The sequence below is a fragment of the Lethenteron reissneri genome, chromosome 36 (assembly GCF_015708825.2).
Source record: "Lethenteron reissneri isolate LAM-NWPU_2019-01 chromosome 36, ASM1570882v1, whole genome shotgun sequence".
NCBI classification, from domain to species: domain Eukaryota; kingdom Metazoa; phylum Chordata; class Hyperoartia; order Petromyzontiformes; family Petromyzontidae; genus Lethenteron; species Lethenteron reissneri.
The window spans coordinates 11880589-11904306 of record NC_083814.1 but is presented as its reverse complement, the minus strand read 5'-3'; the positions used below and the strand labels follow the sequence as shown (position 1 = coordinate 11904306).

The following is a 23718-nucleotide window of genomic DNA, read 5'->3' as shown; positions in this document are numbered from 1 at the left end:
TTTTCACTCTAAATCCTTTATATGCGTGGCGGCTAGAGTCCTCTCGTCCTCTGGCTTGAGATGGCTGCCACCTATGGGTCAGATGATTGTCTGGCAGCATTAAGCAATTGGTAATTACATTTTTTTCTTTCCCTAAAAAGTGTAAAATTTAGGAAAAAAAATTTCACGAAAAATAATTGTCTCGCACAACGAGTCTGTGTGCAAAATGTCAGCTCGATTGGATCACGGGAAGTGGGTTAAAAAAACGACCGAAAGATTTGCACGGTCGTAAGCGCGCAAGCAAGCAAGTGAACTTAATATAAAGGATTTAAAAAGGTCCGTGTCGCTCCAGAGGGCATTACTTGATCAAAAGAAAACAGTTTTTGTAGTTGAACTTTAATAAGGTGTACGACAGAATAATAACCTCGCGGACAAACGGCATTTGTCGTCTTAGGGGCCGTCCATAAATGACGTCACGCGATTTTGGACGATTTTTGACCCCCCCCCCCCTCATCACACGGCGTCACACAGTCAGCCCCCCCCTCAAATATGACGTCACAAAGCTCTGCCCCCCCCCCCCCCAAATAAAACATGCTTCAAATCGCTTTAAACTATTGTCATTGTAGTGCGTATTTAATGTTGCGCTGCACTCTGATGTTGTAGGAGAAAACATTTATGAAAAAGTCTATTTAATTAGGTAGAACGTGTTGTCTATATTTATTTAAAGTTGCACATTTTGATGTGACGTCACATTTCTCACCCCCCCCGTCACACATCGTCACAAATGTCTGACCCCCCCCTCACCCCCTAGGTACGTGACGTCATTTACGGACGGCCCCTTATGCAACGTTTACCAAACAACCATGTTAGGCACCGCGTCAAACAACTCGGCGTACACAAGCGACCAAAAGTTTGCCAGCAACGGCGCTTGCTGGCAAATGACCGCGGACCCTACGGCTGTGGGGGTCAAACTCGGTCGAAGGAGGGTTGCGCAATCGTCTATGGCGAGGTCGCTGCTTTCCGTGACACAGTTTGCTCGGATGTCCGACGTTTCGCGCGTTAAGCCAGCGTCGCCGTGTACAACGAGGATTTATATATACACACATTGTGGACTGTACCCCACACACATTGTGAACTGCACCAAGCACACATTGTGGACTGTACACAACACACATTGTGGACTGTACCCCACACTCATTGTAGACTGTACCCTACACACATTGTGGACTGTACTCTATACACATTGTGGACTGGACCCAACACACATTGTGGACTGTACCCTACACACATTGTAGGCTGTACCCTTCACACATTGTGGACTGTACCCCACGCACATTGTGGACTGTACCCTACACGCATTGTGGACTGTACCCTACACACATTGTGGACTGTACCCTGCACATGTTGTGGACTGCACCCTACACACATGGTGGACTGTACCCTACACACATTGTGGACTGTACCCTACACACATTGTGGACTGTACCCTACACACACTGTGGACTGTACTCTATAAACAGCACGTGGTTTAGTAAACGTGGGCAACGTTGGGCCGACGTTGACCACGTGGTTAAGACGCGCGTCGACACAAGGAACACAAAGACAAAGGTTCCCCCCGTGTAGCCTTCACAGACTGCAGGGGCAAGTGCTGTTGGCGAGTAGCACCTATGAAGGCCGGCACGGCGCAAGAGAGGGGGTGGCTGGCCAGCAAACCACGCCCGGCCGCCTTTGTCTCCCCAGTAGCGATGTTGACTGCACACCGCACCAGGGGGGCTAATTTGAGGCTGAGTCGACCTAGGGGAGGCACGCACACGCACACATTCCAACCTCGCCTGTTCAAACGAGCTCGCAGCAAATGCAGTCCGCCCACTTCCCCGTGAGGGGGGGAGGAGCGCGGGCACGAACAGGTGATGGGCCGGTGCACCTAGCCTGGCACCCGGAAGCCAGAGAGCGCTTGGGCGTCTCCCGCTCGCTCTCAACCTTCCGTTAGGGGCGACGCCTCCTCGCCCAACGCGACTCCGTCTCTCACCTGTCTCTCTATCACCTCTCTCTATCACCTGTCTCTCATCTCACCTGTGTCTCCCTCTCACTCACCTCCCTCTCTCATCTCACCTGTTTCTCACCTCGACTCCGTCGCTCACCCATCTCTCACCTGTCTCACCTCCCTCTCTCATTTTACCTGTGTCTCCCTCTCACCTGCCTCTCACCTCACCTCCCTCTCTCTCTCACCTCCCTCTCACCTCACCTGCCTCTCCCTCTCACCTGTCTCTCACCTCACCCATCTCTCCCCCTCACCTCACTCGCCTCTCCCTCTCACCTGTCTCCCCCTCGTCTCTCACCTCACCTCTCTCACACCCATCTCTCACCAGTCTCTCCCTCTCACTCACCTCCCTTTCTCTCTCCCACTCACCTGTGTCTCCCTCTCACCTGTCTCTCTCCCTCTCACTCACCTCCCTTTCTCTCTCCCTCTCACCTGTGTCTCCCTCTCACCTGTCTCTCTCCCTCTCACCTCCCTTTCTCTCTCCCTCTCACCTGTCTCTCTCACCTCACCCGTCTCCTCACCTGCAAGCCGCACCTCGTCTCGTCTAACCGCGATGGCGCGACAGTGAGTACGATCCCTGGGGTCTGTGACTCGAGTGGATCGAACACGATCAGATTTCATTAGATCGAATATGATGGGATCGGATTCTATTAAATACTGTAGTATTGTATCGGATACAATGAGATAATAATAATGTATTTATGCTGGAGGAATCTGATGAGTTTTAACTATTGTTTCACATGTCCAGATCAGTTCGGGTGGGCATTGCTGTGCCTTGTTCAGCCGCGCTGATGATTGGGAAGAAGGGATTGTTGGTTTAGCAAAGCAAGATGGAGGAGCCCGGTACCCCCTCGACAGGGGGTAAGGGATCAAGGGGACACGGTAACAGGGAGTAAGGGATAAGAAGTACAGGGGTGTGGAATGAGGGGTCCGTGTGGGTTTGAACTCCTGTGTGTGGACTGCATCGCTTGTCAGTGTCGAGTTTAGACAGTCATGGTAGACTAGTTTGAACTGTGAGTATCGACTGTGGTCTGACTAGCTTGCATTGTATAAGTGTAGACTGTCGTGTGGCCCTTGTGTACTGCAAGTGTAGCCTGTAGATTTCGATTTAAAGCTTTCGTGACTGCAGGGATTCATCTTCTTGGTTATTTCGGTAAAGTCACGTAGAATGGAAACAATAAAATAATAAAAATAAAACATAATAAAATAATTCCTGAGGACGGCTGCTTGCGTTGTGGCCGAAACGTCGTGAGAATTATTTTATTATGTTTTTTTATTTTTTATTTTATTGTTTCCATTCTACGTGACTTTACCGAAAGAACCAAGAAGATGTGGCCTGTAGCTTGGACTGTGTTGACTGTATCGCAATCATATCGTGGTAAGAAAACACGTGGAGCCACCCGCCTGGACGTGATTGATCATTATGAATCCAGCTGCCATTCCACCAAATCTCCGACTCCACCACCAGGTTTTATTCCAAGCAGGCCACAACTCCATCCAATCTAGAGCCCATTCATCTTTCCCAGGCCCCACTCTATACCAGGCCCCCAGTCCATACAATACTCTGTAACAGTGCAATGTGGACTTAAAACATTGGTGGGGCACACATCCCTGCACTTGCTCGCTCGCAGAGGGACTTGGTGTAAAATTCAAGCCGAGGTGGACCCACCGCCCTGGTGATTCATGCCCAACGTTATGGCAACGTTGGTTGGAGAACCGTTGGGGTCAACTTTGTACCAACGTCCCACGTCTAAACTGTGGGCATAACTTTGATTAAGGCGACTCGCGTTACAAAAACAACGGAAGTTGGACCATATGGCAAAGAGGGTTCACATTGGGGTGAACCTGACGATCCCTGCGCTGCGAGAAGGCCTTCTACACCCTGGTCATCTGCTCAGGATCTTGGTCATTATGTTTTGGTCGTCGGTGGGACCTGTTGGCTCCTGTTGGCTCCCCCCAGGGTGTTTCCTCTGCCGTGACGCCACGAGCCTCACAATATTTGCCTGTCGCAGACTTCCGCCACAGATTCCACCTTCCACTTGGGGTCACAAGCCATCGGCGAGTGAATGTACAATGACATATTTCTGGTTGCCGATTACAAGCCACACCCGTCAAACGAGATCTCGACAACAGCACCTCTTCGCCCGCACCACCACCACCCTCTTCTCGGATCACGCTGCTGCTGCTGCTGTCACCGTCCCACAAACTCCCCCCAAATGCGTGAGAACTATACCGCTGCTGGCGAACAAAAGTGGAAACAACGCGGACGTTTGGAATGATACAAATAACAACCTCATTTGAGAATCCAACCATCATCGTACGCCTCATTGCTTTGACAGTCCTCCTCTTCCTCGAAGACACTAAAGTCACCCATCAACCGCATCAGGACATCAACAGCAGGCCCATGCACGTGTAGTAGAGTTACCTACTCGATGTTCACAAACTGGGAGAGCAAATCGTTAACAAGGTTTTCCCGCTCAAACTAACGGTCAGGGTCTCACAAGCTGTGAGAGCTGACCGTAAACAAGGTTTTCCCGCGCGACCTTACGGTCAGGGTCAGATAGGGTGAATTGGGATCCTAAAGCAGATTGGGAACGACCAATCACAGGGTTCCACAAGGTGGCCGGGGATTGGACAACCCGGCCACGAACAAGTATAAAGCCAGAGTGCTCAGCAGTGGCGGCTGGTGATATTTATTTTTGGGGGGGCGCATTTTTTTATTTTATTGAGGGGGGCAAATAAATATAAAGCAGTACCAAAAACCATTTTGACTACTTGAATATAAATTTTGATGATCTTTATTTACATTTCAGACCAAAAGAAGTACCAAAAAGCATGTTTCCTACTTGAACATAAATGTTTCTCTTTTATATACATTTCAGACCAAAGTACCAAAAAGCATGTTTCCTACTTGAACATAAAAACGTTAGTTTCATGCTATTATCAATATGGCTGCGGCTACTTTCATGACGTTTGCATTTGTCAGAGAGATGTTTGAGGTCTCTTACCCCCGTCGTTGTCCACAAAACTTCAGTGCCGACACTTTGAAATAAAAGACAGGGAAAACAAAAAAGAGAATTGCTAACATCACATCCAGCCACCCACCTCCGTTTCTCATAACAAGCGCGGGTGAAGCTTCGTGTGTAGCTTCGTCCTCTGTCACTGGCCTGCTGCTGGATTTGTAAATCGGGTTGGTCCGGTCCGAGATCCTTTATCTTTTTTATTTCTTCCAGCGAAAGCCTTGTGAAAGGATTTTTTTGTAAATAAATTACAGAATTTGGATGAACTGCTGCCATTGTTTACACAAAAAATTTGATTAGCCTAGCAAGTGTCAAAGTGGTGTCGCCGGCGCACTCGCAGTTGTGGCCCAGAGCGTAAATTTGAATGACAGGTGACGAGAACCAATCAGATTGGATAAAATAACATGTATCCAATTCTGATTGGCCAGGGACGCAACGACTTGCGCCCCGAGGAGAATCTTCAAGAAACCAATTAGAGACCAGCTTCAGGTCACATGCTGTCCGAAAATTTTAAGTCTCACATAGACATCCATTTGTCCGGCGCCCCGCATGAAACACATTGAAAAACATAGAAAATAGTTGACCGATTAAAGCCAGTTTTTATTAAATGCTGATGCTTTTCTTACTACCAGCCGGCACATCGTATGAAAAAAATATTTTATTTATGTATTTTTATATAAATTTTGTATATCTATATTTCTTGAATATTGATGGGGGCGGCGCCCCTGCGCCCTCTATTGACGAGCCGCCACTGGTGCTCAGAGCTCTGGGAGAGTTCGGCTACACGAAGACCCAAGACGGCGGAAGAAGCCTAGGACCCTGGACCAAGCTCTCCAGCCCTTATAAGGGCTAGGGTTCAGTGTAACCAGTGGTCGGGGAGACATCCCCTAGGTCCAGTCAGAGGACACTGAAAGAGCGGGATATTAAGTAGCCTGTAGGCTGCGGAGGCTTGTATGTTCTGAGTGTAACGGGTGAGGGGACCGTATACCTCTCAGTGCATAGGGACTGTGTTCATAAGACGAATAAAAGTGTGTGCTGCAAAAGACATTGAAGAGTCCGTCTGTACTACACTACACACGCATCCATCTCCGTCTAGGATGGAACGTTAAAGGCAAGCCACGGTGTTGTGATTGCGGCCGTGCAAGCAAAACTATGGATCTCTATAGTAAACCATCTCGAGCTGCTGGGCTATTTTTCCTGAATCAGAATATTTTTTATTTATCCCGGAGGAAATACAATGAGCTATGAAGTTTTTTATTTTTTTACAAATGTCCAGGAGGGGTGGTCCAGCAAGTTACAACAACAAACAATACGACACTATAGGAGTGCAAAGCAGAGTAAGAACAGGTAAGTAAGTCACACAAAAATAAAGTATGCCAGTACAAAGATCACAAGTACATCATTTCCTGCCGACGTTACAACACCAAATGCAAACTAGGGCAATGGCAACAAAACAACACGTTTGCACGCCACACCGAAGAAAACGCGCACAAGTCCCCTCTAATAAAATAGCAACTTCAAATGTCTCGGATTGTGTTAAACAGCCACACCGCAGCTCACAACCACGTCTCTCTCCTCCTCTTCCCCCCACATCGCTCGGACTTTAGAATCACGCCTCTCTCTCTCATTGTAACGTTTCCCAAGGTCATGTAAACCTGGCTCGAATGAACACACGTGCTATCTCTTATCTTTATTACAACTTCGACGGCTGTGTTTATTCCTGGCCACTTACTTGGACTTCCTTTGTTTTGGTGGGGGTGGGTGGGGAGTGGCCTTTGGACCTGTGCTTAGCAAATGTGTAAACAGAAAGAAATGTCCACCCATCTGGCTCTCCGTGCGAGAGAAGTGTTCTCATTCTCAGCTCTCTCGCTCTGTTCGGCTGAATCACACCCGTGCCTGGTGTTACGGTCCCGCCGGACATGTCTGCACCCCTCGTCCCTTGAAAGCCACCACCTCCGTGTGATACCCAATCCCCGAGAGCCATTGACACCATCGCTGCCGGCGGGGCAATAACAAATCTGTTTGCACGAGATAATATCAATCTGTCGAGCGACGGCTGTAACCAAACAGTCAAGAAAAATAATAAAACGCAAGCTGCCAAGCCGGTTCACCAAGTGAGCGCTGCTTCATTTGTTACGTGATTCGCTTGGAAACGCGCCAACGGATATACATAGAGACTCACAGACTTATGCGGGAGCTTACAGATGTACTACACACCAACACGTCGACTCGAAACACCTAAAGAGATAGCTCGTTGCGTACGTATGTACGATGAACTTCATTCGCGCCGTACGTAGCCAACCGTGCTAATCGGAGGTGTGACACCGAGACCTGTAGACTTACATAGAGACCCACGCACGGAGTTACGTAGCCCCATAGACTTACATTGAGGTCAATGGTCTTACATAGTGAGTCATAGGCCTACACATATCCGTAGATTTTTTTGTGATTGCCCATAGACTCAATGAAATCGATATACTTGCGTAGACTTACACAGAGACCCACAGGCTTATAGGGAACTTATGCAATAAATAGTAAAAACAGTACACAATATACAGCTAGTTTCAGTTTCAATTATTAGGATTTATCCTGTGAGCCATTCGGCTCTTGATTTGGGTTCAACCGCAACAAACAATAATTGGACGAAGGCCTCCCCATGTTTGCGTTGCTCGTGGGGCTTGTTTGACGATACTTCACAATACGAGCCAGTAACTCAAGTTCGGCTCATTTGCAACAGCAGAACGCGTGCAGGTTGTTCTGAACACACATAGATTTACCAACGCAGCAGGGTGTGCTGCTCACAGACAGCAGGACGACTACATTTTCAACCCATGAGAGTTTAATGTCTGCTACTTATCTAGACTGGACTAATCCGATTAACTTATGAAGCTCTTTTTGTCCAGCAGCTGCTGGGAAGCAGTTTGCTGCTTCTGCTGCAGCAGCTACAACTGCTGCTACGGATGACGTTCCCCTACTGGTGCTTGTGTACACAGTAGTGATACTACAATCATTACATGTGTGCCGTCTGGGTCCCCTGCTGCAGGTGGTTTCACCAGGAGCTGGATGGGCCCAAGGCGGGGGAGCTCCTCATGACCTTCGGGGACGAGGGCAGCTTCTTGGTGCGACGCAGCTCCACCAATTATGATGACTACGTCCTCTGTGTCAGGTGGTTTGTGTGTGTGTGTCTTGCGTGCGTGTCCATGTGGACAGCGGTCGTGCAGCGGTTAGCGCGATGCGCTACAAACCCGGGGACCGGAGTTCTATTCCCGCTCACGGCCAACATCGGTGACGATCGTCTGAACCGGTCCTGGGCCTCCCCGAGGTCGACTCGGCCCCAAATGAGTATCTGCTGCGATGTGGAAATTTCACCACTAGGGAGACAAAGGTGGCAGGGAGTGGTGCTGGCCACCCACCCCCTCGTGTGCCGTGCCGGCCTTCATTGGTGCTCGCTCACAGCAACTTTCCGCCAAAGTCTGCGAAGGCTACATGGGGGATCTTTGTGGTTCAGTGGGGAGCGGTGGCGCAGCAGTTAGCGCTACGCTGCCCTACGAACCCGTCCACCCGAGTTCGATTCCTGCTCACGGCCAAAAACAGTGACGGTTATCTCTGAGCCAGTTATGGGCCTCGGTTGACTCGGCCTGAAATGAGTACCTCTCGCCGCCATTTGTACGTTGAACTTCTTTTGCACCGTACGCAGGCAGGGGGACCAGGTGCATCACATCAAGATCCAGCACACGGGCGACGTCTTCGACCTGTTCGGTGGCGAGAAGTTTGCGGTGCTCGACGAACTCGTGCAGTTCTACACCGAGAACCAGGGCCTCCTGGTCCTCAAGGAGGGGGGCGACCCGGTAGGCCACGGGGGAGTAACAACGTGGGCTGGGAGTATAAAGGGCCGCAGGGGCGTGGGGTGGGGAGGTGTGGGGGGCATAGGATGGGAGAGCGTGGAAGCACAGAGATGTAGGGGCATGGGGTGGGAGGGCAGGAGGGGCATGGGATGGAGGGCGGAAGAGTCACGGGCCATGGACATGAGGGCATGGGGTGGAAGAGGAAATGTGAGCATGGGACAGGGATATGGGGAACGTGACATGGGGGACGACGTCATAACTGACTTCGATCCCGACCTTGTCGTCTGTTTATTTGGAGTTTGCATGTTTCTCTACCGTGGTCGTGTGGATTTTTGTCTGGGTCCTTGGGGTTTTCCCTCCGAATCTAGAAACAATGTCACGCGTTTAGAGTATTTGGCTGCTATACATTTACACATGATGATAAGCCAATTTCGTTGAGCTATCATTTGTGGGCAGGTTGCTTCTGAAAAAGAGCTACATAGCTCAGTGGACCTTACCTGGTAATATAAAAATAGCTTTGCTGTAGATTAAAGCTTAGGGGCCGTCCATAAATGACGCCACGCACCTGGGGGGGGGGGGGGGTCAGACATTTGTGAGGTGTGACGAGGAGGGAGGGGGTTTGAGAAATGTGACGTCACATCAAAATGCGCAACTTTAAATATAGACAACACGTTCTACTTAAATAAATATACGTTTTAATAAATGTTTTCTCCTACAACATCAAAGTGCAGCGCCACATTAAATACGCACTACAAAGATAATAGTTTAAAGCGATTTGAAGCATGTTTTATCTTTTTTGGGGGGAGCAGAGCTTTGTGACGTCATATTTGAGGGGGGGGGTCTGACTTTTTGTGACGCCGTGTGACGAGGGGGGGGGGGGTAAAAAATCGTCCAAAATCGCGTGACGTCATTTATGGACGGCCCCTTATCTAACTCAAGGGATTCCTCTTCCTCCCGTTCTTTCTTCTGCGCCCCTTCCTCCACGTCGTGCACAGATTTTGCTCAATAAGCCACTGCCGTGCCGGGAGCCGACGTCCAACCGCTGGTTCCACGGCATGCTGCGCGCCACGGAGGCCGAGAAACTGCTGCTGGCGCCCCGCGTCTCCGCCGGCTCCTTCCTGGCGCGCGAGAGCATGAGCAAACCCGGGCAGCTCGCGCTCACCGTGCGATCCCAGGACGGCGTCGATGGCAAAGGAGGGCTGCCCGTGATCATCCACGTCCAAGTGCAAATAAAGGTGATTGGGGGGGGGGGGGTTGGCAGTTCGTGATGGGAAGCACACTGCCTGTGCAGCGGTAATGGCAAGGTGGTGAGCGGGGCAGCGAGTTCGGGACGTGAGAATGAATCTGAATTTCTCTCCGTTTTGCCTTTTTTACACGCTTTTTATTAACTCACTCTGTCTGTTGTCGTTGTCGTGTCCTCAAATCTTGTAACTCGATTTTAACTCACTTCCCAATGTGGTATCGACTGCAAACTTGGTATACTTATGTCATACTAATAACAATACTATATTCTATCATAAGAAAACATATTTTAAAACAATTTTTTTTATATGTTATGTTTCGGCTTGGCTATAATTGTCCACGGTAAACTGACGTTGGCTGTAAATGACCACGGTCCCTTACGTTATGTCAAGCTTCGGGGCCACTTCCTGGAGTCGTGGAGTTCTTCCATTACTAGTACGGTACATTTCATTAAAGCGTGTTTTTTTTAGTTTTTAAAAATATTACTTATAGTGGTCATTATCTCTGCAGCGGCGGACCCGTTCATAACTCGGACTGGCAATCCAGAGGTGGATAGTTCGAGAAGAGAGTTTTCAAGCTGAGTCGTGATGACGAATCGAATCAATAATAAATCATATTACGTCGTACTCAGATTGTAAATGTTGTGGCTTGGCCTTCCAACACACCGGTGTGCTGTACTAGTGACGAATTGGCACGTTCTGTTTACGTGACAACCTTTACTAGTTGGCTGTGCCGGGTGGTGGCGGGTTTTAACGACACACATTTACGCGATCTAACCAAAAAAAAAACTATTTTGGATATTACAATAAATTATTTATTTATTTATCCAGAAGATCCACATTAATGAGTCGTGGGACACTTGTTCTGCAGGGTCCTGCATTGGGTTTTTATTTTAAGATGTTTTCAGCCAATTAACGACGAGGATATATTATACGTGTGTGAGCAAAACCACGTGCAAAAGGGGGCAACACGCTATCCCCGTAGAGATGGACACAGATCGCGATTAGTCCACTTGCTGCACTGCCTTCTCCTGGCGAGCCGGGGTATGGCACCTTGGGAAGGGAGTTTCACAAAATGTGTGCGATCCACCAATCCTCGCTGCCTCTACAGTGCTGAATTACAGGTGTGACGAGGGTGATGAATCGCTGCTGTGTTGGGTCGATAGGCATGCGACGTAGCGGTGAGGAGCAGTCGCCCGTCGCACGGGAGTGGTCACATCCACACTGTGTACCTGGGTGCAGGAGGAGCGCTACAGCATCGGGGACGGAAAGGACTTCGATTCTCTTGAGCAGCTGGTGGATTTCTACCGCAGCCACCCCATCACGGCGCACACCAAAAGCCACCCCGACCATGAGTTCATCCTCAGAAAGGTCTTCTCCTGATGTCCTGCTCTCTTGACCTCATGGCCTCTTAGTTCCCTGGTCTCCCAGTCTCGCTCTCTGCCATTCTTCCCAGCTCTTGATGTCCCTGGCTCTCTCTCTGCCCCCGACTCACAAACTCCCTTCCCCCCTCCCATGCACCACAGCCGCTCTGCACATGGAGGCCAAGACGGCTTGGACCTCCTGGTGTTTCTAATCTTCTGGTCTCCCAGCATCTCGCGTCTCGCTGTCCCCCCGCCCACACCTGACAGCCCCTCTGCACGTCAAGCCTGCTGGCCGCTGAGCTCCCCGCTCGCGTGCAGGAGCTCGAGCGGAGCAGGCACGGGGGCTCGCAATATCACCGTAGGAGGCCCTATGGATCTGTGGGAAGGCGGTCGTCCTCCTACACCAACGGCTTCGGCCTGGAGTATGAGGTGAGACCCCGAGCACCGCCTTCCCAACCAACTATGGCCACAGCCATCGGTCAGATCTCATGACCTCCAAGAATGATGATGATAATGTTTATGATGATGATTATTATAGTGATCACGGCGATGATGACGTTTGTGATAGCAATAATGATGTTTGTGGTGAAAATTATGGTGTTAATGATAGCGAAAATGATGGTGATGACATCGATTGTGATGATAATGATAATATTGACTTTGGTAGTGATGATGAGTTTGATGGTAATGATAGCGATGAGGGTGATGATGCGTGTTTGTGAACAGTGCACTCACCTGAACAAACAATCATTTTGGTTCCATTCCCACTGACTACCGTGAACCCCACTGACCCTTTGATGTTCCCTTGGTGACCCTGTGACCCCTGGTGACTCCCATCAGACCTTGCAGCTCAATGAACATGTGGAGTTGACCAGAAACGCAGGGAAAGACCCATGCAACAAGGGAAAGAACCGCTTCAAGAACATCCTGCCATGTGCGTGCAACATCAATTCTAGCAACTTTGTCTACTGCAACACTGCCACTGGAAGTATCATCACTAGAGACTTTTTCACGAGCGGCATCGTTGCTCGCAAGATATACACTGACCTTTGTCAATATCACGTAATATCGCTCCTGGCAACATTGTCACGAGCAGTGTCATCACTTTTATTGTCACAAGCAACGTCATCCATCACGACGTTATCACGGGAAACATTTTCACAGGCAATTTCGCCATGAGCTATACCTATAGCAACATTGTCAGAAGCTAAATGATCAACATCAATGATCAACATCAACACCATCACTAACTACATAATCTGCAGTAATATTATGAGCAACATTATAATATCATAAATCTTGATTTAAAGCTTTCGTGACTGCAGGGATTCATATTCTTGGTTCTTTCGGTAAAGTCACATAGAAGGAAAATAATAAAAAAACATTTATATCAATATTATTTTATTATTTCCCTTCTACGTGACTTTACCGAAAGAACCAAGAATATTATAATATCATGTCTGTTTGTGTCAATTTCGGCCTAAGATGAGTACCTGGTGCGGTGTGCAAACATCGGCATCTGGAAGACAAAGGCGGCTGGGCGTTGTTCTGGCCACACCAACCCCTCGTGCGCCGTACCGGGCGCCCTCTAACAGCACTTGCCCCAACAGTCTGTTGAAGGCTATGTGGGTGATATTTGCCTTTGTGTGTGTGCATGTCGGATGCCTTTAGTCGACAATACACGCGTGGTGCTGAAAGGAGACCAAGACTACATCAACGCAAATTACATCGTGGTGAGTCAGGGAGACAGGAACAGGGGTCTGGCAGGGGTCTTCCCCCGGGATTGGGGTCAGCGATATGAACTGGGCTAGCATTAGCGATTGGGATTGGGTTGGGACTTGTGTGAGGGTTAGGGCTAGCTATAAGGATAGTCATCGGGAAAGTCATAGGGATAGGAGCTCGTGACATGCGTAGAGATATGGTTAGAGTCAGTGTTAGTGTTATTCCCAGTGTTAGTGTTATTCCCAGTGATAGGGTTGCAGTGAGTGTTAAGGCTGATGTGGTTTGTGCTAGTGATAGGGTTGCAGTTAGTGTTGGCGCTGATGGGGTTAGTGCAAGGGATCGGGCTCGCAGTATTAGTAGTAGACAGTTCTAATGCCGCAGCTGCTCGAATCTGGACTCTACGATCATCATTGTTTCATCGACGATTATCGCCTTTCGTTCCCACGCACGACCACACTGATCCGCTCCGCCGTGCGTGCAACGTCCGACATCTCATTTCACGTTTCCATTCTCATCTTCCCTTCCCTTGCCACCCTCCTCCCTGCGCCCCACTCCGCCACCCCCACCTCACTCCCCCGGGGGCGAAGGTGAAGACGGGTGACACGGTACCCCAGTGCCGTTACATCGCCACGCAGGGCTGCCTGCAGACCACCGTGGCCGACCTGTGGAGTATGGTCCTCCAGGAGCGTTCCCACATCATCGTCATGGCAACACAGGAGGTGGAGAGAGGCAAGGTGAGGTGCTGCCCCCCTCGGTCGCCACGGCAACCGGACCGGGGTTTGTTTTCCGCGCCGCTGTTCTCCTCCCACGATTTTGTCGCGCTTGCTCTATTGGCGCCGCGTCTCGAGACGAAAGGATCCATTTGGTACCACGGCAGAGCAGTGCAAGCTACCCCTGTCTTAGAGATGAGGCCCATGGAAATGGATATCACAGAGCTACCACCGAGATCACTTGTTGATGGCCGAGGTCAATTTCGTCGACTTTGCTGTGGCACGACCTTGACACTCAAACGACCCCGACCTCGGCAAATCCACCCAGCCCACCCAACCCACACAGCTGGTCATCTAGCACCGTGGAGGCAGCGAGGTTTGGTGGATCACCGCGCAAATGTTGCGAAACTCTCTTTCCGTGGACGTTAAGGAGGAGCCATCCCCTGGCTCACCAGGAGAACGCGGCACAGCAAAGTGCGAACGGAGATTGTGCCTTCTGTACGGGATAGAGTGTTACCCGCTCACATGTGTGGGTTTCTTTTCTGGGTGCTCCGGTTTCCTTCCACATGTATCAGCGACGACTCAATTGGCTGATAACACCTCAATACGTAGAGGACTGCAGAGCTTAGGGGAGGGCGGAATTTGATGCCGGCTCACCGCGTGAAAACATTTGCAGGGGGAGGAGGATGCCGTGTTTTTGGTCAGAAAGAGCCAAGGTGGACAAGGGCTCTCCTCCGCGCTCCGTGCTTCTCTCCCTTTCTCACCCTCTTCGTCCCTCTGTCGCCGTCCCCACGCCGGCCCTGTCCCGCGCAGAACAAGTGCTTCCGCTACTGGCCGGAGGTGGGCTCCCACCGCCAGTTTGGCCGCGTGATCGTGAGGTGCGACGAGGAGCGGTTGAGCAGCGACTTCACCGTGCGGGTGCTGCATGTCACCGTGGTCGGCCACGTGAGTCCACGCACGCGCGCATACCGCGGACTCGCCCCCCTCCTCCCTCTCCTCCCTCTCTCTCTCTGTCTCGCCCCCGTACGAAGACTCGGTGTGAATTCCGTTCAAGGAGCTGGCGATGGCCGAACAAATACCTCGGCGATCGGTTAAATCACGAGTCTAAATAAATATAGTACGCCGCCACCGTCGTCACATATCTGTCCCTGCAACAGTGAAAAAAATTATTTACACATTCCATCAGCCACACGCGCGGCCTTCTGGGAGTGCATGATTTCAGCGGCATTGCTTCAACACAAGCGAACTCTGGGCCGGTTTTGACATTCGGTGCCTCATCGACAGTCATGTTTTAATGAGCCAGTGCAATTTTTTTTGCCAGATGTTAGATATGGGCACTGGTTTGATGGAAAATGATGTAATACATCACTCAAAATTATAATATAATTTGCGTTGTGGAGAATGAAAGCTATCACAAGTCTACTCTCTACTGCGCTATGAAGAAGGGCCGTTGCCTAAAACGTCACCTTTTGTATTTTTTTCCCCGATAAGGATGCACACAGTTATTACTGATGAATGTGTTGAGGTTTCTGTTTGTTATTTGTGCTTATGCACCACTGCCAACGCAGCAGCAGCAGCTAGTAGCTGCACCAAATCATTTGTTTACTCTCTAGGTAATGAGATTTTGTGGGTTATAACGTTTTTCCAGGGCACCTTTGAAAATGTCAACACAAGTCGGAACATTTCAGTGTCCAATCGCGTGAATGCAGCTGATCTCAGACGCGCGATGGAGAGGGAACTTTCATTAAATCCAACAGTGGTGGCCGGTGATTAATCATGCGGCTGGGCACGGAAGCCTCTGTGGGTGGGGGGTTGGGGGGTAGGAGGTTGGAGGGGGGCTGGGGGCTGTATGCAATTTACATTCTGTTTAACGCGTCGACTTTCGCGACCAATATTATCCATAAAAATAAAGGTTTTTTTTGGGGTTAGATCACGTAAATACAAATGAATTTCGTACTTGAATTGTAAATGTTGTGGGTTTATTCTCCAACTCACCGGTGTACTGAAATCGTAACTAATTGGCACGTTTTGTTACGTGACAAACCTTACTAATTGTCTGTGTCGGGTCGTGGCGGGTTTAACGGCACATTTATATTTAGGCAATCTAACCCAAGAGAAACCTTGTTATGATTCTACATTCTGTAAGTAAGCCTGACTCTAATTAGGTCCCCATATCGTGAAGAGAGAATCCTTGCCTGTAACATTATGGCAGTTCACAAGCATTTATTCAAGTTAAAAGCCTGAACTTGCTGATGAGACACGAAATGTCTAGGCCGGTCCAGAGTTTTTATTTATACCCCCCCCCCCTCTCTCTCCCCCCTTGCCCCTCGTCTGATGATGATTGCTTGTGTTGCAATCGAAACGCCGTGATTTATTTTATTTTATACCTACGTGACTTTACCGAAAGAACCAAAGAGTATTTTTATTTGTAATAAACCAGTGCCGTTGGAAGAGAAAAACCCACTCCCAGAATGCCGTGCACCCAATGGGTTATGTAAAATATAACTTATTCTTTACGTGAAGAGACAGATGTGTCGACCGGTGCGTATTGACTTGCTTATTTATTTTATTTCGTTATTCATATTCTCCGCAATGAGACGCGTGATTGCTGCATGTTATAATGAGCCAGGCGAGTGTCGTTATGGCTTATTCACATTTGCCGGTATTGACGAGCGGGGCCCGGCCTCTGTGGCCGTGCCGATGAGGCGCCACTCAGTCGCGATGCCGAGTCGAGATTGTCACCGGCGGTGGTGCCTGTGTCCCGCCTGTGTCCCCTGTGTCCCGCCTGTGTCCACGCAGCCCGGCCAGGGCCACGAGGTTTACCAGTTCCAGTTCAAGGCCTGGCCAGATCACGGCATCCCTGAGGACCCCCGGCTGGTGCTGCGATTCCTGGACGAGGTCAACAAGGTTCAGAGTGCCGTGCCGGATTGCGGCCCCATGATCGTGCACTGCAGGTGGCTAATTGATAATGACAAAGGACAATAACATGTCGTGGCAATGGTGATGATGGTGGTGATTATTGCACTGCACCGGTGCTTGGCTCTCTGTGTGAGTCGATGTGGCTCTGTGCGAGTGTAAGGGTTTCTATGTGGGCATCTTGCGTCCCTCTGTGAGGGACTAATTGATAATTGTAATACAAAAACTACAACATGCGGTGGTGATGATGATTATGATGATTGATGATGATTATGATGATGATTATGATGATTATGATTGATAATTATGATGATTACGATGGATGATTGATGATGATTGATGATTATGATTGATGATGATGATTATTGATGATGATTGATGATAATTGATTGATGATGATTGATGATTATGATTATTGATGGATGATGATGATGATGGATTATGATTGATGATTTTGATGATGATGATGATGATGGATGATGATGATGATGATGGATGATTGATGTGATGATTACTGCACCAGTGCTGGCTCTCCACCAGACCGGTCATCCTGGGGGGAGCCGCGTGGGCTGATTGTGCCCTCATTGTGCCCTCACTGTGCCCTCACTGTGCCCTCACCGTGCCCTCACCGTGCCCTCACCGTGCCCTCATTGTGCCCTCACCGTGCCCTCACCGTGCCCTCACCGTGCCCTCACCGTGCCCTCACCGTGCCCTCACCGTGCCCTCACCGTGCCCTCACCGTGCCCTCACCGTGCCCTCACTGTGCCCGTCTGCTGGAGGAAGCAAGCGCTCGACTTGGGCAGGGGCAGTGCTCGCCCCTTCCTCTCGCCCGCTCGTTTCTGGCTGGCCGCGACCATCGAAACGTGTCTCCACCGAATTCTAACGTTAGCGGGGACGCCGTTTCTCTCCTCCCAGTGCGGGCATCGGAAGAACGGGGACCCTCATCGTCATCGACGCCCTCAAGGAGCAGATCAAGCAGCAGGGTGGGGAGGCGCAATGCCGTTTTATTATTGTTATTATTACGTTACGTATTATTACGTTACATATTCTAATTATCTGCTTAATAGAGCCATGGGCTGGTTTGTAATAGAGGCATCTCCCACTCTGTCATCTCAGTGCTCCCTTCAACAGATCCCCTTGTTCAATTGAGTCTTCATCCTATCAATTGAGGCACGATCGAATTAATTCAACCATGAGCCATGGTCATATTAAATTGATCCATGATTAATTTATTGATCAGAGATTTAGATAATCGAGCCCTGTTCCATTCAATGAACTCGTGATCCTGTTAATCAAGCCATGGTCCAATTAAATGAGCCATGATCCGTTCAATCAAGTATTAATCCTTTAAATCGACTCCGGATCAAGTTCATTGAACTGGGCCATGATCCTGATAATCCAGTCAATCGAGTCACGAGCCCTTCAAATAACGATCCTTTGTTTCGCACCATGATGCTGGAAATCACACCTTGACCAATTTAACTGGACGATAGGCCCAATATCGAGCACCCCCTAAAATGCAAGCTGTATTTCTTTGCCCTTCCTGTGCCCCCCATCCACACTCCCCCTGTACCCCCCCCCCCCCCGCTCCCACAGGGCTGGATTGTGAACTGGACATCCCTAAGACGATCCAGGACATGCGGAGTCAGAGGTCGGGGATGGTGCAGACTGAGGCGCAGTATGCGTTCGTGTACAAGTGCCTGGAGGTGTTCGTGCAGGACATGGTGGCAAGTCGCACGGCACATGGAGGCATCATGGTCACGTCTATGCGCCGCTTCTCGGTGGCAGCCCCAACAGTCTGGAGCGCTATCCCTCTGCACATTCGCAGCATCACCTCAATCGCCTCCTTCATGAGACATTTAAAAGCTCACCTCTATAACCACGTGCTTTCGAGCGACTCTGAGCTTGGCTCCGCGCCTCTGAGTTGCGGCCGTTATGTCCTGCAAATTTGCGTGCGTTATAAATTGCATTGTTATTATTATTGTATCGTCCGTTTTTAGTTTTCAGAATCATTAATAGGATGTCTCTGAATCGATTTAGATTCCAATCGATACACTCACGCGTTGTAACACGTCTTGTGACGCGCGATGATATTCGATGTAGCCACGAGCGAGGTTGCCATCTCCTGGCTTTTGGCCGGCGGACGATGGCAGTACAGCAAGTGGGACTAATTTTCATCTGTAGGGGGATTGAGTGTTATCCAACTTCGCAATGCGTGGGTTTTCTATGGGTGTATGAACACGTGAATGGAGTTGGCCAAACATCCCGTCGTAGGATCACAGAGCTTGGGCAATTGTTGGTGGCGATTCTTGCTACCTCCTTGCTTGTCTGCGGTTTCCCACGTCTCTGAATCGTGCTGTCTATTGAGACTGAACGAAACATTGTGCACATTGAAAAGTCTAACTTATTGTTATGAGCAGCAGAGGAAGAAGAGACCACCCCGTGAGTGGTGGCCGAGTGATTGCGTCGGCAGGAGACCCTATGACTGTCTCCCACTGCTGCCTTCTCCACAGAATCAGAAGCTGGAGGGAGGCGGCACTGAGCAAATGGAGGAGAAAAAGTGAGAGCCTCATTTACTCATTCATATTCTTAGGTTTTTTCGGTAAAGTCACGTAGGAAAAAAATTAAAATTAATAAAAGTAAAATAAAAATATCAGCCGCACCTAGTTTACACAACAAAGGCTAATTCCTAACAGCGTACTTCAGCTGCACCGAACCTCACAATTATAATATCCAGGGCCTACCTTGGCTCCTCCCACCCTCAACCAGTATATATACAAGGACTGTTTTCTTGGAATTTCTCTCACTTGATACAGCAATCGTGCTGTGACGGTTCCACCTGAAGACGGAAGCTTGTGTTGCCTCTGAAACGTCGTGATTTTTATTTTACTTTTATTAATTTAAATTTTTTACCTACGTGACTTTACCGAAAAAAACCTAAGAATATGAATCCTTGCAGTCACGCAAGCTTCAAATCTAGAATTACTCATTCATGCACGCTAGTAACGGTGTAATAATTCTAGGTGGATCGATTCGTGCCACTGACTCGGCACTGAGCCTGCCGCTTTGTCGCTGAGAGCGTCTGTCGGTCAGCACAATCAGAGTTGGTGCCTGCCTTGTCGATGGGGAGAGAATCCGCCGACTCGAAACTGACCGTGGATTTTTGTCCGTATCGTTATGGGTGTCTCTTAGCCACCCACAACAACACCCACCAGTGGTTGCTGCGCTCCTGCGTAAGAGGAATCAGGGGAGCAGACGGGTGCAAGAGGATCAGGGGGGAGAATGAGGGATTAGGGGATCAGAGGTAGCAGGAGGCTGGGTTGACCTTGATTCTGTGTGTGTGTGTGTATGTTTGTCTTTTGTGTGAATTCAGGCTGAAATCCATTCCCATCTATGAGAACATAAAGCCTGACAAGTTCAGCATAACCTTGTGCTGACAGGAGCACGTGATACCGGCTCACCCCTCATCGAGTGACCCCTCACCTACTGACCCCTCCGACTTATTCCTCTAACTTTTGACCCCTCACCTACTGACCCCTCCGACTTATTCCTCTAACTTTTGACCCCTCACCTACTGACCCCTCCAACTTATTTCTCTAACTTTTGACCCCTCACCTACTGAACCAGTCACCAGTTGACCCCACGGACTGACCTTTCACCCCCCCCCCCCCGACAAGACTTGTCCCATGAGTGATGACAATTTCAGTCTTGGAACATTGTGCCAAGTCTGTCGCTCGGTCTCTCGCTGTCTCACGTCGGGTTTGCCTCCGGGCGAGATGGGAAGCCGAGAGATCGCTTGAGCCGTAAGATGGGCGATTTTAATTTTTGTATATTACTTTTTTACTCTAACGCTTCCCGAATGAGGTAATCATTTGTGCGTTAGCTCTGTTTGTCCGAAATGTACGGAGCCCCACGATAACTTTCGTGAAGGAAATCAGATATGAACACAACTTTAGTGTAAGTTGTATTGTTATTAGGGACTTGCGCTGGAGAAAACCAGGTGGAATTGACCTAAGGAGTTGCCCAAAAACTTGGGATACGCAAAATGTACTGCCCAGTCAACATGTAACGTCTGGGCCAACGTTGGAATGTTTACCTGATATTTACAAACATGCAAACGCGATTGGCCCTGACAGCTACTGTTCGGCAAATCGGTGGATGTTGGTAGGATGGGGATGGGTGAAATAATGAATTGCCCCTCACGGGAATGGCCATCAAAGTGGATTTTGATTCGCAACTTCCCAGTAAAAATGTAACGTTAGGCCACTGTTGGACCCACCGTTCCAACCAAATGTCAACGTTGGCTCAACGTTGACATGCTTACTGGGTCGCTTTCCAAGGTGGGTTTCAGATCTCCTTTCAACACTGCAAAATGCCGTGTTGCAAGACTGTGATTTGATTTCAGTGTGGAATTTGACTCGAGTGTGAATTATTCATGACAAGGGTAGGGAATTTCCTCGCCATACAGCCAATGGGAAATGGAGCAGCCCCTGATTGAATTCGTTGATTACGTTAAACGTAATTCACGTGTGTTTATGAAGTGGTCACCCGGCGTGGCAGTTGATAGGATGGGGTAAGTTCATTAAATCCACCTCCCATCGCCTCAGTCCACCCAGAAGTGTGAACGGGTTCAAATGCAATCGATTGGCTGATCGCATGTAGCAGGGTAAAGCGTTGGGTGCTGCTACCTCTTTAGATACGTCTGGCCAGCGTGGAAGAGTAGGCCAAAATTCCCTCTGGAGGGGCTACCGAGAGCTTCTGCCAGCAGTGGCCTGAACGAGCAATTGCAGGGCTGCTTCTTTTCCTTTTTTTTATTTTTTTAAAGTTCACAAACAGTAAATTAACATGCACGTTAAGTGATGGTAATAATGAAATACGCTTGTGAAAGTAAAAATGTTAATATATCAGATAATCACAACATATTTCTAATAATTATTACAGTGTTAGATATTGTTAATACCATGTAATATTTTTCGTAATTTTTATAATAAAAAGTGCAATTAAATATCAAATATGTATAATGTTATAGCCAAATTCAAATAAATATATTATTGAAATAAATGCAGTATAACTGTTTTGAAACTAAAGTATAATAAACTATTTTCATCTTACCAGGTAAGGCTCACTGAGCTAGATAGCTCTCTTTCAGAAGCGACTTGGCCACAAATGAAAGCTCAACTAAGTGGCTTACCCTTTGGGAGAAGGCAGTAGAGCAAGTTGACTAATCTGCATCTGTTTCCATCTGTACAGGGATTGAGTTGCCCTCTCTTCCACGCGTGGGTTTTTTCTGGGTGCTCGAGTTTCCTTCCACGTGCATAATAAACAAAACTCACCATTAATTGGCTGAACACATCTTAAAATAAATGCCCAATGGAGCAAGACGCTCTTGAAAAAGAGTAGTTGGTAATCAGTCTGGCGTTCCTGGTTAAAATAAGTTATTTGTTTTTTATATGATTGAACGAATGCGTCGGTTTCCGTGGATGTGCTGCTGTGTTGCCGGGTTGTGCCGGGTGTGCCTTCAGCGTGACGTTCGATATTTTGCTGATTCCTGCAGAAGCAAAACGTCGGACATCGAACTGAGAAAGTTCAGTATAACCTGGAGAGCTTCGTTTAATTAGTTGCGGGCTTTATAAAAGCCAGCGTGGTCTTCATTTCAAAGGCAAAAATGTACCCAAGGTACAATTTTGTCCATGTTAACTGCCGATGTAGCTGGATTGCTAGTGTTATATGCATTTTATTCGTACAAATACAAATTGCCTACATTTTGCTTGGACCTTCAAGCGTTCCAGTTTTGCTCATAAACCAAATCAGTTGTGGCGCATTTGCCCATGTGACGTAACAATTTGATTTGAGTGGCTCTATTGATAGATGGTGGAGGGTTGTACTGTAGTTAAAAACTGACATAGCGTCACGATCGAACCCAAAAGAAACCAATTACGAATGGATTTCTCGTGCGCCCATGCAGAGCTAAACTGCTTTGTGACCTCGTGTAGCGAAACCTCACGAGACCACCACAGCTCACGTGCATTGTTTTGCGTAGCCCCCCCGAGAGACGCGCACAGAATATCTCTGATCCAGATGCGTGCCCGACATATCGAGGAGCAAGGTGCATTGTTGTACTCGACGTATACGCTCCCACGCTTCACCAACCCGCAACGTACTGGTGATGTGAAGTATGTGGTCAAATAACCACCGCGTGGCTTGTAGGGGCGACCTGAAATCTAGGTTGCAGTGAATTGACAAATGATCCTGTACAATCATGCATTTTTTTTTAAATCATGCCATAAGCACTTACATTTGAAGGGATATTAGTGAAATAATCTTATAAGAGCAAAATATGAGAAACCAACATTGTTAACGAAAGGAAAGTCTACATTAAGGCAGGAGGCAATGTATTAGACCATTTGCATAAACCCTCGTTAATTGGCTGCAAACATCGCAATGCATGCGCCGCCTCTGTGTGTCGCGGCTCGCGAAGCAGTGATACAGTCGCGTAAATGAACGCTGCTATATATAGATACAAAGGTAATCGTATTAACTCGATAATATTTTGCATTCCCGTCATTACCCAAGTGATGAATTGAGTTTCTTGCAGAAAACCTCTTGAGAGAGGGAGGAGCCAAATGTTTTGCATTGCTCCCAGCCGCGCTTGTTGTGTCTGCTGACAATGTTGTTGTTGTTGCTTGATGTTTTTGTTGATGTTCACGCTTATCGCCACTTCGTGTGAATCTTGTGGTAATGGTGTTGATTCCCCGCTAAGGTGAGTCGTGGGAAGTAGTCCTGCACTGTGTGATTTTTTTTTAAATAAAACACATGTCTGCGCGTCTCTGTCTCGTTCACTGGATTTCCATTTGGGATTTTTCTTTGCTACTGATTTTTT

The 23718-nt window shown here is 48.6% G+C and overlaps 1 protein-coding gene across 4 annotated transcripts; it reads left to right on the top strand.

Moving 5' to 3' along the window:
• The first annotated feature begins 966 nt into the window (after positions 1–966).
• LOC133351151 (tyrosine-protein phosphatase non-receptor type 11-like) lies at positions 967–23660 on the top strand. Of its 4 annotated transcripts, none has more exons than XM_061566137.1 (15): positions 967–988; positions 8084–8206; positions 8738–8888; positions 9881–10120; positions 11369–11497; positions 11758–11919; positions 12331–12424; positions 13162–13223; positions 13800–13946; positions 14736–14867; positions 16722–16876; positions 17754–17821; positions 18435–18565; positions 19352–19398; positions 20212–23660. In XM_061566137.1, exons 1-15 carry the CDS (start codon positions 981–983, stop codon positions 20273–20275), a joined length of 1713 nt encoding a protein of 570 aa, XP_061422121.1. In that variant the 5' UTR covers positions 967–980; the 3' UTR covers positions 20276–23660. The 4 variants fall into 4 exon arrangements, with proteins under 4 accessions (XP_061422121.1, XP_061422120.1, XP_061422119.1 ...); XM_061566136.1 differs by lacking the exon at positions 967–988 and adding an exon at positions 1521–2584; XM_061566135.1 differs by lacking the exon at positions 967–988 and adding an exon at positions 1934–2584 and having other exon boundaries at positions 13806–13946.
• The last annotated feature ends 58 nt before the right edge of the window (positions 23661–23718 follow it).

Bases quoted from the DNA above. Each gene is read 5' to 3' on its own strand.
- LOC133351151 (XM_061566136.1), top strand. The intron at 11,920-12,330 runs GTGAGACCCCGA...GACTCCCATCAG, and splicing joins GCTTCGGCCTGGAGTATGAG to ACCTTGCAGCTCAATGAACA. The intron at 14,868-16,721 runs GTGAGTCCACGC...GTGTCCACGCAG, and splicing joins ATGTCACCGTGGTCGGCCAC to CCCGGCCAGGGCCACGAGGT.